Source organism: Mastomys coucha, chromosome X, assembly GCF_008632895.1.
Source record: "Mastomys coucha isolate ucsf_1 chromosome X, UCSF_Mcou_1, whole genome shotgun sequence".
Lineage (NCBI taxonomy): Eukaryota > Metazoa > Chordata > Mammalia > Rodentia > Muridae > Mastomys > Mastomys coucha.
Window position 1 is genome coordinate 112,056,323 of NC_045030.1, and position 1,741 is coordinate 112,058,063.

Sequence of the window (1,741 nt, forward strand, 5' to 3'; positions counted from 1 at the left end):
AAATAAAGAAAATATCTAATTAAAAAAGGAAGAAAGAAAAAAAAAAAGAAAATGCCTCACAGACTTGCCTACACATAACAATCTGATATGGGCATTTTCTCAACTGATGGTCCCTCTCTCTAGGTAACTCTTGTGTATATTAAGTTGAGAAAGACTAAACAGCACACAATCTTAGAATGAAGATAGTCTATGGAGAAAAAGAGATACAGAGAGACAGAATGTCATAAAGTAGAAAGGAACAAATAAGAGGATAAGAAATGATCTGAAGGGAGGTGTCAGACCAGGTAAAGAAGATAGGTGAAAAGACAAAGATGGGATAGGAACACAGGGGTCACTGGAGGAAGGGGATCAGGAAGAAGTAGGTTAATGGGTTGGGGAAGGAAAAGGGGCATAAGAACAAGGAATAATGACATACACACATATATGAAAATGCAAACATAAATCATATTCATGTGACTACTTAAAAATAAATTTATAAAATATTAAGTATAAATTAATGAATGCTACTTTTTACAGTATGAAGGAAGGAAGAAAGGAAGAAATGGGAAACCACTATACACTCTATCTAGTGCTACTTTGTTCTCCAGCACTCTGGAAAACACTGTAGTTACTATCTTATGGAAAAGCAGAACGTTCACTTAATTCTCTCTTCTGAGTCACCAAGCCACTATAGAAAATGAGTAAACTCATATGTGGCACACTTAAGGTCTGCTTTCAAGGGACATAGGAATTAAGATTTAAGTTATACATCACGTAGTTTTCCTTTTACTTCCATTTTTATTTATGCTTTTAAGAGAAAAGTATTCTAGATATTTTTCCCAATAAGACTTTTAAGTTCAAATGTTGATATCCGTGAATTCAAATCTACTGGCTATATTTTATAATAAAACATAAAGCCTAAAATACAGTGCCAAATAAATGTGGTATATACTCACAGACATGTACATAGCAATTGCACATGTGAGGTTAAGGCTATTAAAGAATTACTTATTTTAAGAACAAGCTCACTCCTGAGGGGGGGAAATAAATTCAGTTAGTTTATTCTTACATGACAAATATCCTTATTTCAAAGAACAGACTAAGAAACCTTGTATTTTATGTTTTATACATTATTGATGAAAATGAAAGTAATTCCAGTGCTGCTTCTATGAAATTTCACATGGCACATACATAAAGACATAGACATATATGTGTGTTAATTGTTACCAGGGTTAAAACTTACGAATCAACATGCAGAACCCTCTGGCCACTCCTTGAACATGCAGCTGCAATGATGGATTCAGGCAGACCTACAAAAACATATACCTATATCATTTAGAATGTAGATATATAGAGATATATATGTATTTTATAGAAAATGTTTAATTCATACTATTGCTGCAATTTTAAATAGAAGTATTTTCAATAAAGAAAATTTACAATTTTCAAATTTTCATATCTTATATTAATGATAGATATTTCCTAAACATGCAAAACTAAAACTGAGTTGGTTTAGGTAGAAGAGATACTTTTTTTTTCCCTTGGGTTTTCAAAACAGGGTTTTTCTGGATCAATTGCCTTGGCTGTCCTGCAACTCTGTAGCCCAGGCTGGCCTCGAACTCAGAAATCTGCCTGCTTCTGCCTCCCAAGTGCTGGGATTAAAGGCCTGCAACACCAACCACTCGGCTGAAGAGATACTTTTTTTTTGCTTTTTTTTATTAGATATTTTCTTTATTTACATGTAAATTTCTCCCTTCCCAGT

At 33.2% G+C, this 1,741-nt stretch overlaps 1 protein-coding gene across 1 annotated transcript in view; it reads right to left on the reverse strand.

Moving 5' to 3' along the window:
- Chm (CHM Rab escort protein) overlaps positions 1 to 1,741 on the reverse strand; it is a 146,752-nt gene that overhangs the window by 120,368 nt on the left and 24,643 nt on the right. Inside the window, exon 2 of the mRNA XM_031367171.1 lies at positions 1,223 to 1,289. Within this exon, the coding sequence (XP_031223031.1) occupies positions 1,223 to 1,289 (67 nt within the window). The remainder of the gene's footprint in view (positions 1 to 1,222; positions 1,290 to 1,741) is intronic.